General features: G+C 43.2%; 1 protein-coding gene across 1 annotated transcript in view; it reads right to left on the reverse strand.

Moving 5' to 3' along the window:
• Nucleotides 1-1,705: 1,705 nt before the first annotated feature.
• HOMER1 (homer scaffold protein 1) overlaps nt 1,706-12,284 on the reverse strand; it is a 94,987-nt gene continuing 84,408 nt past the window's right edge. The window contains exon 9 of the mRNA XM_052670207.1: nt 1,706-9,804. Within this exon, the coding sequence (XP_052526167.1) occupies nt 9,616-9,804 (189 nt within the window). The 3' untranslated portion in view covers nt 1,706-9,615. The remainder of the gene's footprint in view (nt 9,805-12,284) is intronic.

Below are 12,284 nucleotides of genomic sequence, written 5' to 3' on the forward strand. Positions count from 1 at the left end.
ACAGCAGGGCTGGAAGCATCTGGCTTCACTTTTTTTTTTTTTTTTTTGTACAGGCAAGTTGTAATTTGAATGGCCTCACATGGCAGCAGGGGAGGTTAGGCTGGATATTAGGAAGAATTTCTTCTCAGGAGTGGTGATGCATTGGCATGGGTAGCCCAGGCAGCTGCTGGAGTCACCGTCCCTGCAGGTGTTTCAGAAGAGGGCAGAAGTTCTTAGGGACGTGGATTAGTGGGCAGTATGCGTGGAAGATGGGCAGTTGGGTGAGATGATTGTAGAGGTCTGTTCCAACCTGCATCCTGCTCTGCAGCGCTGTGCCTAGGGGTGTTTGTTGCCATCAGCAGTGTCTGCCTTGTTATCGCAGGGAGCAGATCAGAGGCTGCTTTTCATTAACTTGTAAGGGTATTCCTGTGGGCTGGAAGTAGATCTAGTGCATACATCGGATCTACAAATCAGTGTATGGTTCTTGATGCACTTCCACAGCAGTGGTAGTCACAGTGAGACCCAAATGTCTGCACAGCACAGAGGGGAGGTTGGAGCTGGGCAGAACTGCTTTTTTTTTTTTTTTTTCATCTTATATGTCAGATGGAAATGTACGTTGTAAATAAGTATCACTGGGCCCAGGTCCACCTCACACTTAACAAACAACACTTGTCTCACAGAGGTCATGGATGTTTGGGGTTTACGCCTGCTCCAGCACTCAGCAGAGGGGCTGTGGGGAGGGAGAGACTTAAAAACACGGAATGAGTTTGCCAGAGTTCTTTTTCTGATTATTTTAAGAAGCTTTTCTCAGTAGTGCTCACTGCTGCCTTCTGTTTTGCAGGTTTTCCCTTCCTGTTGCAGGAGGGAGATGACAGCGAGCAGACCAGGTGCAGCACAGAGAGCCCATTTGGGCCTAATGCTGTAATGTTTTGTGCTGCGTTTTTATCTGTCAGGATAAAGTAGTGTAATTAACCTAAATATAAGTGTTCTCTGTAAAACTCAGATGAATCCCGCAGGCCGTGTAACTTGCAAGCATCACTCTGCAGGTGCTGCATGATAGCAGGTGATGCTCCAGATGTTACCCAGAATGGTATCTGTACAGCTGCATTCAACTGTGGCTGCAGGCACCCAGTTTTCCATTGGCAGAACGGTGGGCCCACCACCTTGTTGCTGCTGTGCCATCCCCCTCTCCCCCTTGCTCTGAGACTTGGGTCTGTCTCTTGAGCTTGTGCAAACCTTTGTTCCTGCCTCGGCTTTCATTAGCTCAATAAAAGGCACACCTCCCTCAGCAATGAGCCTTGGCAGCAGGGCAGCTGGAAAAAGGCAGGCAGAACTGCTGCCTGTCTTCATTGCAGATGCACTTCTCCTTCATCTGCCAAAACTCTGGCAACAATTGGAATAATTACACTCCAGATGAGCCCCTGTATCCATCACCTGCTCCCTTCCTCCCCATTGTAACCATGTGCAGTCTGTGATGTGTGCTGAGATAACTGCCTGTGCTTGCTTCCCGCTTACCACGTGGATGTGATTTCTCTGCACATCTCACTACACGTGTCCTACATTGCTTGTGTGAGGCCAAGAAAATCCATGATCTTTCAGACATCATTTATTCTTTAGTTCATTTTTTAATCTTTCTTTCTAACTCGCAACACAATCCCTCTGTATATTGCTGTTTGAAATTCACAGGAATAAGAAACTTGAAGAATCATGCAATTCATACAAAACATTTATATTGGCTACACTTTTTCTTCATATTTTATTTCAATCCCCATTAAATTCCAGCAGGAATGTATCTGAGCTCTGAGTGTACAAAGTCATCAGCGCATGCTTGAACTGCCATGCATGTTACCCACACAGTGTAGACACGACAGATGCTGTATGAACTGACGTAATGTGAAGCACTATGAGGCAGTGGCCATTCTTTTCCCACCCCCTTGCTTGCTGTGAGCAAACTGACATCTGGAGAAGACGGAGACCCACAAAAAACAGTTAGACAAGCCCTCCACACCGCACCCAGCTCTTAAAGGCATGTTAAAAAAACCGAAAAGGGTCTTGAATAGACATTATAAATAAACTGCACAGCCTACCCCCTTGCTGCAGGAGCACATACGTCTGCGTTTGCCTGAGGGCTTCTCCTGGTCGAGGTCACAGACTCCAACCATCAGCACAGAGCCAAGAGGCCGAGGGCCAGCAGTGCCCGAGCAGAACCGCCAGCCAGCTGCTCCTCGTCCCGCCCGTATCTCCACACCAACAAGCCATTCTCACCCGCCCGCAGCAGCCCTCTCACACACCTGCCATCCCACTCCTCTGCTCGCCTTCACGCTGTTGGGCTGAGCTGTTGGCCACCTCCTCCAGGGTGTGTGGTGGCAGATGGGGCCGAGAGAAGCGCTGTGCACGTTGCTGGTGGAGCCAGTCAGCACGTGTGTGTTCTGAGTGATGCCAGAGGTAAAACTAGTTATGCTTGATAGGGCAAATCTCTGTTTAGAGTATGAAATTTTGTCACTTTAAAAAGACCACTGTGTCTGCTCATGCTGCGTTCAGGGGAAAGCAGCTGGAGGTTGCCTGCCAGGACATGCTTTGCTCGGATTTGCAAACAGTCCTATCTTATATCTAAAAGCCAGTTATGGTCTCAAGTCAATACTTGGTCGTAATTCACAGAAAAACAGACCTTCAAGTCTCAATTTGCAGTAAGAAATGTCGCACAGATACCCAACCAGCATTTGTCAAGGCTGCACCATCAGCAGTTTGGGGTGAACCTGTGTGCTGTTCCTGTCACCAGCAGGTCATCCCCACACTGGGTGCACCAACTGCCTTCAGAATGTCCTCACAGGCTGCCAAGTTTCAGGGATGCTCCTGAATAAGTGGCCATGGGCACTGCCCGTACCAGCTTGTTTAAACTGAATGCAGAACTTCAATCCTGCACCCTTTAGAGTTCAGCGTGCAGAAGGGACCTACCTGTTCCCTCAGAGTTCTTTTTCTTTCCATTATCCCCTCAACCCCTCACTGGCAAATAATGAGTTGCCTTAAAAAAATATCCTGTAAATACGCAGAAATACAGTTGCAATTTCTTGTATCTGCCAAGTCACTCAGTATAATGAGGGCCTGATCCTTGGAACACAGTCATCATGGCTGCCAGCTTGGCAAGCAGCAGCAGCATTTCCCAACTCTTCCTACCAGGGCAGTTCCTCAAGCACTGCCTCCTTCTCCTGGTGCAGCACATCAGAAGAGGGACTGACAAACTCCACGGCCACCCTATGGCTATTCAGAGGCAGATGAGCCTACTGCCACTTCATCCCATACATAGGGATGGTATGGATGGGTCTCTGTGTGCACAGCACTCACTAATGAGCTGATTGCGTGCCCCATGGTGCCCTGGCTCCTTGTTCGATTTTGTTCATGTTTTGGGTACACAGCCCCCTTGTTAGAGCATCATAGCTACAATTTGGCCAAACTGTGCTGATTTCAGCACAGATTCACAGCACAGATCACTGCCTGCCCACCGTGCCAGTGCGGATCCAACCTGATGCCCATCCCCACACAGGTGCTCTCTGTGAGCTTTTCGTGCTTTTACAGCACCTCTTACAGCATGCCCGGTGTTTCGTTGTTGCTCTCCTCCCCACTTCCATAACTTTCCAGCTCCTCAGGACTCAGCAATGTCCAAGGACAACCAATGCTGCCCCATATGCACACCAATCTGCCTTCTGTATGACTCTAAGTTTGCATTTGTGGAAATAACATTAATGCAAAAAATGTAAAATATAATAAAAACAGAAAAATTAAAGGAAATTTAGGGCATGTAGGTTCCAATGATAACAGAAACCACACACACACACACACAAATGGCCTTCGTAATTTCTTTCAAAGAGTTGGGGAGGAAGTGCTTGTCTCAAACCAGCAATAGTTCTCTTGCTCTCAGAGTTGCACACCAGAATTCCCCTCCATTTGTCGCCCTGCATGCCAACAACGTGGAGCAAAAGGGCTCCAGGAGTAGCAATGTGTATCTGGGACCACCAGGACCACCACCACCTTGGGCAGACGGCAAGCACCCCTGGAATCCTGCCAAGGCTGCAGGGGATGCTTGTGCCTGCAGGACCCATCCTGCTCAGCTGCACGCTGCCGCCCAGCAGCTCACACCCACTGCAAGGCAGAGCCTCGCTGCATTCACACCGTGTTTCCCATTCCTATCGCTGTAGATCCTGGCAAACAACTGCTGCCAGATTCATAAAAGAGCAGTACATTCAGCTACAGAGAAAATTCATCTCTTACATTCCCACCTACTGATTAGAGGCTGTGATGTCTCTTTTGCAAAGTCAGTTTCGCTCCCCCTTTTCCTTGCATTTTGTTTAAAGAAAATACAAGTCACCATTTAACAAAACACAATCCAAAGTTGAAGAACTCTAAGGGCTTTTTCCCTCCTTGAAAAACTTCACTTGCAAATTCTATAATCTCACACTGAATGTAACTCAAATGGGGGACTCCACACAGGCAGACTGTACTTAAATGTACTGTGTCACTGTGAATCTTCTCTTCCCTTAGCACTGGGGTGGGTGTGTGCTGCTCATGACAGTCTTGGTGATCAGCTGGGAAATAACTTCTCCTCTTCTGAGTTACTATGCACAGAAACACGAGCTTTCTCCAAGAACACCTCTAGGTGGCTGTTCTCAGCCCAAGGGATCAGGAGCACCTGCCACTGCTGGGGCCCGCAGTGCAATGAGACAAGGGTGGGAGCAGGGGAAAACCCCAGAGCAAGAATCCATGCGGCCAAAACTACTCACAGCTACAGAAAGAGAACTGTTGCACACCACAGATGGATGGAGCTGATGGCAGGAAAGCAGGAAGGGCCTTCAGTCACTGCCATGACTAACACCGGTGCCGATCCTTGGGCTAGTGGAAGTAAAAGAAAGGCAGGAATGGGTTTTGCAGACTGCAGGGATTTTGGCTTTTGTTACAAAGCACAACTCTAATGCTGACTTTGATGAGCCTGCAGCAGTTTTGGGGCAAGACAGATGTGCTCAGCAGGTCCTCTGTTCTCTGCTATGCAAGATGTTCTCACCTATCTCACAGCTGGTGGTGCCACATAAGCAAATCCTTTTGACACCTATACACTTTTTTCCCCCAAAAGCTCTAACATCTTTGTTCCTCCCCCTTCCAGTAGTTGCCAGCATAACAGCCAGCATTTAAAAATGCCACAGGCTATGGGATGTAATGCTGATCTGAGTGTGTGCAAGAGTAGGCAGGGGGAGAAAGTGGGAATAAACTGCTCTGGTTTCTTTGGTCCTAGGATGAGCTGCAAAGGCAGAACCTACAGCTGCAAGAGAGGCTGTGAGACCCAGGAGGTGAGTCAGGAGCTGCGGCACCACGGGCTGACACCAGGGGCTAGCCAGCACTGCTGCTTGCTCTCAAACACTTAACACAAGGTGAAATCCGTCATACTTGTCAGGAGCAACTGGAGTAAGCCAAGAAACTAATTGTGTAAAGAAAAACACAGGTTTTAGGAAATACCCATTATTCTGTGGTATGTTCTCTGCTTAGCACCATTCAGAGGTAGTGCACGTATGCAGCATTGTTAAGAAAATGTAAACGACAGTCTGGGCATTGCTTTGCAGAGCCAGGTTCATTTCCCGAAAACACATGGGTGTAAAGCCGCGCACTTCAGCTGGCATGTTCAGCTACTGAGACCGCACATGCTTGGCTGCAGATTCTTCATGCTTTTTTTTGACCCCCTGTCAGCCCCCAGACCTAATCTCTACTGATATTTGGCCTCAAGATCCAAGGTTTTCTCATCAACCAGACCAATCAAGCGCCTTTGTTGACACCCGGTTGCGCAGAGAATTAAGCTCCGTGCCATTTTTCCATTTCCCTCCCCATGCTGTATTTCCGACAAAGATTTTCTCCTTTTGCCTTTGAAACTAAGCTCCTCATGAACGAGGTGCTCACGGGGCACTGCTCACAGCCACTTTGGTACAGAACATGAACGGCAACGAAACAAAGTAAGGTTCAGCCCCTCGCTGCAGGGGAGCCTGGAGTCAGTCCCTAACCTGTAGAAAACAGAGCAGAAAACAGAAACCTTCCACAACTGACAAGACGCATCCCAAAATATTCATTTTAATTGACGCATTGCTCACTCCTGCAGGGTTTTGGTGAAGGAATTACCCTCAGAATGCCACCAATAGCATTAGACGATACTTGTTTGTGTTACATCTGTTTTAGCCCTTTATTATATTTTACCTGAAAATGTATTTTCGTAGAGACTTTATAACAATATTTCTGCATTATCAGTTCATTTTGTTTGCCTCTTTCCTGGTATATTAGCCAGGAAAAGGAATCCCCAGTCTGTAACAGACATTAATTCACACATTTTACTTTGTGCACATAGAAAAATGCGATTTCTGGATCATTGAGGCATATGGATTATGAACAAGACACTCCAAAAACCAACTATCTGGACGGGAATATACTTACAAAAATCTTTTATGTCAGAGTCAGGATTTCACAACATAACACGCTAATGCAAAATCCAGTAGCACCTGAAAGATTAAGGTAGCTGCTGCTATCACTTGCACATACTTGAAAAGATATAAGGAAAAAAATAAAGAGTAAAAGTACATTCTCCAGAGAACAGCAAGTGTATTTCAAAATAAAAGCTGTATTTCTGATTTTTCTTCAGTTTTTGTTAGATGTTTATCAGTTGCTTGTTTTTTCTCACTGTAATTCTTGTTGCTCTTTTTTTTTTTCTTTTTTTTTTTTTAAACAAGACTACAGTTGCCATTTAACAAAGTCTACGCAATGTGGCTGCTCGCCTCTCCTACACAAGATCATGTTGTTTTTCAACCTGCAGTACTCAACAGTGTTTTCAGGTACACACATTCCCACAGTTTCATCAAAGATAGATACAATTCATAATATCTGTATCTGGGAAAAGTCATGTTTCAAAGAAGCAAACTATTATCTTGAAACAGAATTGGAGAGGCTACAGTAGGCATAACCACCTATGAATGAACTTCAGGTTTCAAACTCTAAACACCCACCTATTGTAAATAAACATTAAAAATACTCATAGCATTCAGATTTTATTTATATGTGCACGTAAGTCTACCTTATCCCATTTCATGTTTGACAACTGCTTGGGAATTCAAAGGTGCAGCCCTCAGTAATTGTAAAAAATGAAATGAAGCATATCTACTGAATGAGAAAAGAAATTCTCAAATATCAATTTCCAATTTAAAATTTAATTTCAATAGGAAAATATTAAAAATGTGCACATCTAAATTTTTTCATGTTCTTTATATACATATGTGTGTGTACGTATACATAGAAATACTCATGTACCACACATATTCACAAAATTTAAGTGGAAGTATTTCTGTCCACTATTTTCCCACATGTAAATGACATCATATCTTTAAAAATGTCAATAATAATATCATTAAAAATAATATTACATTTATTCCATCATCAAGTTTCTAATGTTTTTATTCTTTCTTCATCCTTATTATGTCCACTGAGCAGTAATTAACGGGCCAGATTCTCCTTGCATTTCCTCCAATGTTATGCCAGCTAAACACTGCTGACACCACATCAGGGACGCATCTGGTTTACAGCAGCACAAGTGACAGGAAAATCGGGCCCAAACATCCCCAGTTAAATTGAAATCTTGTGATATTTGCTCGCGTGGACCTGATGAAGATGTACACATCACTGCCTAAAATCACTGAAAGAAAAACATGTAGCTCACCACAAAGTTTTCAACCAGTAGCACACTGAGTCAAGCTCCTCTACCCCATCAATAAAGAAAATAGGTGAGAAAATACCCTAAAAATATGGATAAAACTTAAACATTGTGTACATTACATACAGTATAATACATGATGGTTTAGCATTTGACCTAAACCACTTTCCTGACTAGTCAGGGGACACCTGATAAATCACTGGTAAAGAGAAAAAAAACGTATTTTAGAAATAAAGCATGTATTTCTAATATAAATAACCTGTGTGTATTGTATGGTATTTACATACAATACACACAAAAACAAACTTATCTTTCCTAGTTTTCAGTAGCAGTCTCTAAGTGGAGAAAATTATGTTGTACAAATTTATAAGCAGCTAGATTTCATGTTTAACATTCAAACAAACCTGGGGAGCAAACAGTGCATCTTTCAACTCTGAAGTCTGACACTCATTCATACATTTTAAAAAAGCCCTCTTCAAAATCATAAGCAATTAGTTTATGGCAAGAATGTACTTTGAAGCAAGACACGTCACACTTGGCTTACCTTTCGGAGTTGGTTTTTGTTGTTGTTGGTTTTTTTTAAGTAAATCTATTGTATAAAGAAATGTGTGGTTGCCAAAAGTCTGTTAAAACTTCCTCAAAACGACTTTAAAACCTGCTCATTGAGGATAAAGATTCAATTTTCTCCTGTTTTTAAGCTTTTTGTTAGCAGTTGTGAACACTGCCTGGTGTTGTTTCAATAAGGATGTGATATGAAGACCCATAAAAGAGTAAACATGTCTCCATTTCAACTTGTTGTGACAGCAAAAATTTTACAAACACCCTTCTTGGCTGGACAATTTCAGTGTCCAAGTAGTCCCTTGCAACATCTCTTGCCCTTAATGCAGTCCTAATAAATATTGCTCCCCATAAGCCATTATTCACAAAATCTGAAATTCATGTGACATTCTGAGAAAGTCTCCTGCAGAACAGGCTAACAGTTAATTTGACATAGGTATTTGAAATATGTAGCAAGGCCAGACAGCAAATGACCAGCTGCTCCTCGTTATCTGTGCATGTCAAATCTTACATTTAAAATTCTCATTTTTCCTTTTTTCCTTTTTTTCCTCGGGGACTCACCTGCCATCATCGGTTGGCTTCAACATACAGATTTAGTGGAAATAGTATTTCACTGTAATTACAAGGAATTCATATGATAATGTAAACCTTACAGTGGACAATATTGTAGAACACCAGAGTAAGCTCCATAAAGAAATACGGTATATCCCAGTATATATATAGATTAAAAAAACAAACAAACAAACAAAAACCAGCTGACCAACCAACTGAAATACCCAAAAAGAATAACTTCGCACAAGCAATTAGGAACTTTGTTTCAATTAAAGATGCAACTTTCTCTCACTCCTGGCAAGAATAAATTGGTAGTGGCACTGTTTTTCCACAGCGCAAAGAATCCTGAGAAATTATTAACAACAAAATACAGGGCTGTCATCAGTAAGTTCTTGCACAAAACATAGCAATTAAATATATTAAATAAATAAAAGAGAAGATAGCCTATATTGTGTCTGTCACAAAAAACAGATGTATCTGGGACACTGGTAATTCTTCTATCACTGATAATTAGAAAAGGATTGCATTCAATTAGTGTTAATACCATTCAAGTTATCTATGGCCAATAAAGTACAAGGAGGTAATTTGTAATTCAAGCTTTTTGTTGTTTCTTTTTTTGTCTTCAGCTAGCTACAAGCTGAGTTCTGAATTTTACATTGAAATATGACTCAAATTTAAAACAAACCCTCTCAGAGGAGCATTTCTAATTTTGTGCAACTTTGATGCAGAGCCCAACAAAGTCCTACGAAGAGAGACAGTGCATCTTTAAGCTGATTGGCACTGAAATCCCATTTTCTTTAGCTGCATTCTATTAGCTTGGCCAAGTTATCTCGTAATTCTGTTAGTTCAAATATTTTTCCGTCAAGAATTTCTAAAAGTGTCTTCAAGTTATTGCGAAAAGCTTCTTGCTCATTCTGACTTTTCTCCAGACGTTGCTCTAGGTCAGACAGCTGGCCTTCCAGGTCTTTGTTTCGAATTTCTACTTCCTTCAGAGAAAATACATAACATGTTAACGTATTGTCTACAAACAGAAAGCAGTCAAACCTCCTCCTGGTATTCATGAGCTACTTTTGTTTTCAGAACAATGTGCAATCCTTTAAAGTTTCCGTAGTACTAAAACCAGAACTGACATTTCTATTAGGACTGAATATCTAACCTTTCTTCCATTTTTTTTTAGTAATTCATCTGAAGGATGAATTACTGGAGAAGAAAGAAATTTGGTTGGCATACAATGTGTTATGTTCAGTTATCACTCTAAGATTTGGAAATACGGCACTCACTGAAAATGGCTTTTCAGGTCCCCTTACTTAACCTGGATGAATTGCTGCAGGGCAGAGTCCCCAGCAGGTGGCCTCGCACAGAAGCTCAACCTGATCACTGCTTTGTGTTGCGAGGAATACCACCTAACTTCTGTCTCAGGTTTTTTTCACACTAAAAATTAAGACTGGAGTAAAACCTAGCAGGACTGATCAAGGTGAAATCACCGGTAGCATATTTAAAAACACAAGCACAAGCTGTGACCCGGAGCAGCCTCCCACAAGTATGGAGCCGTGCAGATGAGCTCTGCACCCAGCACACACCGGGGCCCTCTCATATCTCACTGCTGGAGCATGGTCACATTGCTTTGCAACAGCACGCTGCTCTCATTCACTGCACGTCTCAAATATTCCTGTGGAATTTCTTAATTTTAGCTATGGAAACCACTTCTGCAGGCAGCACAGGAACAGTGTACTTAATGCACCTCGAGCAGCCATTTCCAGAAAAGTGCATTCTGAATTAGTACTTACATACGCTAGCATTTTTAAAATACCTCCTTTCTTTACAGCAGCTTTGCAGCACAAAGCTTTAACAGAGCTGCTCTGAGCTTTCAGACCAACCCATTTCAACCAGTCCTAGGGAGGAAGGCCTGGCACCCCGCAGCAGCCTCTGCCAGCAGCAAGCTTCTCTTCCTGCCTTCCCACCTCCCACTGCTTCCACTGCCATTCCTCTGTTGCTCTCAAAGCTCTGCAAGTGCCACAGGGGTGGAAGGCAGAGCCCCAGGCCTGGACAGGGAGAACTCCGTTGAGCTCAGGACCTCTAATCTCATCTCCTTGTAACTGGAATACCTCGCTCACTGCTCCTCTGTAAAGTGGCAAGTTAACAAAGATTTTAAAACTCTCTGGAGCTACTCAAAACCCTCATGGGCACCTACATGTGCCACTGGCTGTAGGGAACCTGCTGTAGCAGGGCACTGCGCTAGGTGATCTCCAGAGGCCCCTTACAGTCCTTACAATTATGTGATTCTGCAACAGAATTTTGGCCACTGGTCTTGAAAGGCACAGCTGACAGGAATTACCCCTTGCTGCCAGCATGAAAATTATTTTAACCCATCTGACACAGATCAATATGGTTGCCAAAGGATTAAAGGAAACCAACTGAAAAAGACTGTTTGTAGGCACAGCATAAATTAAAACAGATGTGTGCCTAGGTAATGACTAGCTACCTCACAGCTGTCAGAAACAAAAGAGCTGACTGTCACCCAGCCTGCCCACTGCAGGTTGTCCTGCACCCGGCCTGCAGACCAAGCTCTGTGGCATATGGTGCTGTGTGATGGCTCAGCACCCTGAAGCCAAGCAGCCATGTCCAGGCTGAGCCAGGGAACTCAGCGTCCTCTTGGCTCTGCTGGGATGGCACAGTCCTACCCATAGCTCATGCAGAACTGACTGAGTAAGCCTTTTACAATTAATTTCTGAAAAACATTACTTCCCAGCTGTTATTTTTGATCCCGACACATCTTTAGCCTGGATGAGTATTAGTGATTTTTATAACAATACTGAATTGAGAATTCATGTCCTGCTAACTTACAGCCTCCCACTGCAAATCAGTTTTCCTCAAAACTGTTCCTTATTAATGGAAGAAGCGGAGAGGTACCCGTGTAACACAGTCTGTTCCCTTAGTTGTATTGTAACTTCCCGTTATATGCAGTTAATCCCAGCCGACAATAAACTGACACTGATGATCCATTCAGGCTCTGGACACTGTCTTCAGATGCTCTTACAGAAGACATAATATATTTTCGTATATTACTTCCTCTTAGAAAATAAATACATTACTCAGAAGTACGTGTTTGCACTGTATGGATTTCTTGGGGAAGTCAGAGAAAAGACCAGAATAAAATATTCAGACCATATACAACAGCTATACTTGGGGATCAGGACAGTAATAAAGATATCCTTACTTATCATGAGAGTCACACTCATCATGACTCATTTGTATGTCTTAGCTAACAAAATTATTACGTAACAAGGGCCCTGATATTTACCTTTCACAGTGATAGCATACTTACTGAAATTTGCCTATGACTGATTTCTAAGTAATTCCCTGACACAGGTGTGTCAGAAATGCAAAATAACTTGAAATAATAATTTTTGGACAGCGCTTTTCATACAGGCTGCATTCCAATTAGTTATGTAATCCATTTGTGAAC

This window comes from Tympanuchus pallidicinctus, unplaced genomic scaffold, assembly GCF_026119805.1.
Source record: "Tympanuchus pallidicinctus isolate F22 unplaced genomic scaffold, pur_lepc_1.0 scaffold9, whole genome shotgun sequence".
In the NCBI taxonomy this organism is placed as follows: domain Eukaryota; kingdom Metazoa; phylum Chordata; class Aves; order Galliformes; family Phasianidae; genus Tympanuchus; species Tympanuchus pallidicinctus.